At 61.3% G+C, this 846-nt stretch overlaps 1 protein-coding gene across 4 annotated transcripts in view; it reads left to right on the forward strand.

Annotated features, from left to right (window-relative positions):
* Positions 1 to 6: 6 nt before the first annotated feature.
* The window catches only part of CDC25B (cell division cycle 25B), a 19,837-nt gene continuing 18,997 nt past the window's right edge, over positions 7 to 846 (forward strand). For 3 of the 4 annotated variants that reach the window (XM_011975055.1, XM_011975073.1, XM_011975065.1), the window contains exon 1: positions 7 to 160. In XM_011975055.1, coding sequence (XP_011830445.1) covers positions 135 to 160 — 26 coding nt within the window. In that variant the 5' untranslated portion in view covers positions 7 to 134. The remainder of the gene's footprint in view (positions 161 to 846) is intronic. The other variant, XM_011975107.1, reaches the window with a different exon arrangement.

Consider the following 846-nt stretch of genomic DNA (forward strand, 5'->3'; position numbering starts at 1 on the left):
TCAGTCCAGCATGCGTGCGCGGTGGCGCCCAGCGTCCCGGCCACCTCCCGGGCCTCCTGCTGGGATCTCATGTCCTCCTGGTGTCTCCGGTGCGCGCGACCGCTTCCTCGCCGGTCACCACCCTCACCCAGACCATGCATGACCTCGCCGGGCTCGGCAGGTAGGACACCCCAAGGAGGCTGGATATGGGGGTGAGAGGCCCGGTCTGGAGTCCTGGGCCTCCTGGAGAACCGGGCATGGTATTCGAATCCAGGAGGTGGAGTGCGGGGGAGGCATCCTGGGCAGTGGAGAGGTACGCCCTTGTCCCTTCACAGGGGCCCAGGACATGGGAGGTGAGACCTGGGCTGTGCCCCCCACACCCTCCAGGTGACCTGCTCTCAGTCTACACAAGCCTCTCCAAGTCTTTCCCCTCACTCGCTCCTCCCTCATTGTGCCTCCACCACGCTGCCTCCCTAATCTCTGCCCAGATGGCCACCATTTTGCTCCAGGATGGGATTCCCAAGCCTGGAGAGGGAACTTGAAGGTGGCAGAGCTGTAGGGCACTCACACATCCATACCCCGCTCCCTCCACGCTAATTCTGCCCCCAGAATTAAGGCAATTAATTAAACACTGATCCTGCTCCCTAAGTGCAAGGGGAGAGCTGGGTTGTTCCAGTAGGCGAACCTGGTCTTGGTCCATCCTTCAGGAAGAATCCTGGAAAGGTGGAGGTCTGACAGTTTAGGGGAAGGCTCTCCGGGGCGTCTTGGCTAGACCATCAACCCCTAGGCTGGTCTCCATCCAGGCCACCTTGCTCACACCCTGGGCTCACCTTCCCCTGCACCTGGGAGGACCTTTCCTAAACCAGT

The sequence above is a fragment of the Mandrillus leucophaeus genome, unplaced genomic scaffold, assembly GCF_000951045.1.
Source record: "Mandrillus leucophaeus isolate KB7577 unplaced genomic scaffold, Mleu.le_1.0 Scaffold101, whole genome shotgun sequence".
NCBI classification, from domain to species: Eukaryota; Metazoa; Chordata; class Mammalia; order Primates; family Cercopithecidae; genus Mandrillus; species Mandrillus leucophaeus.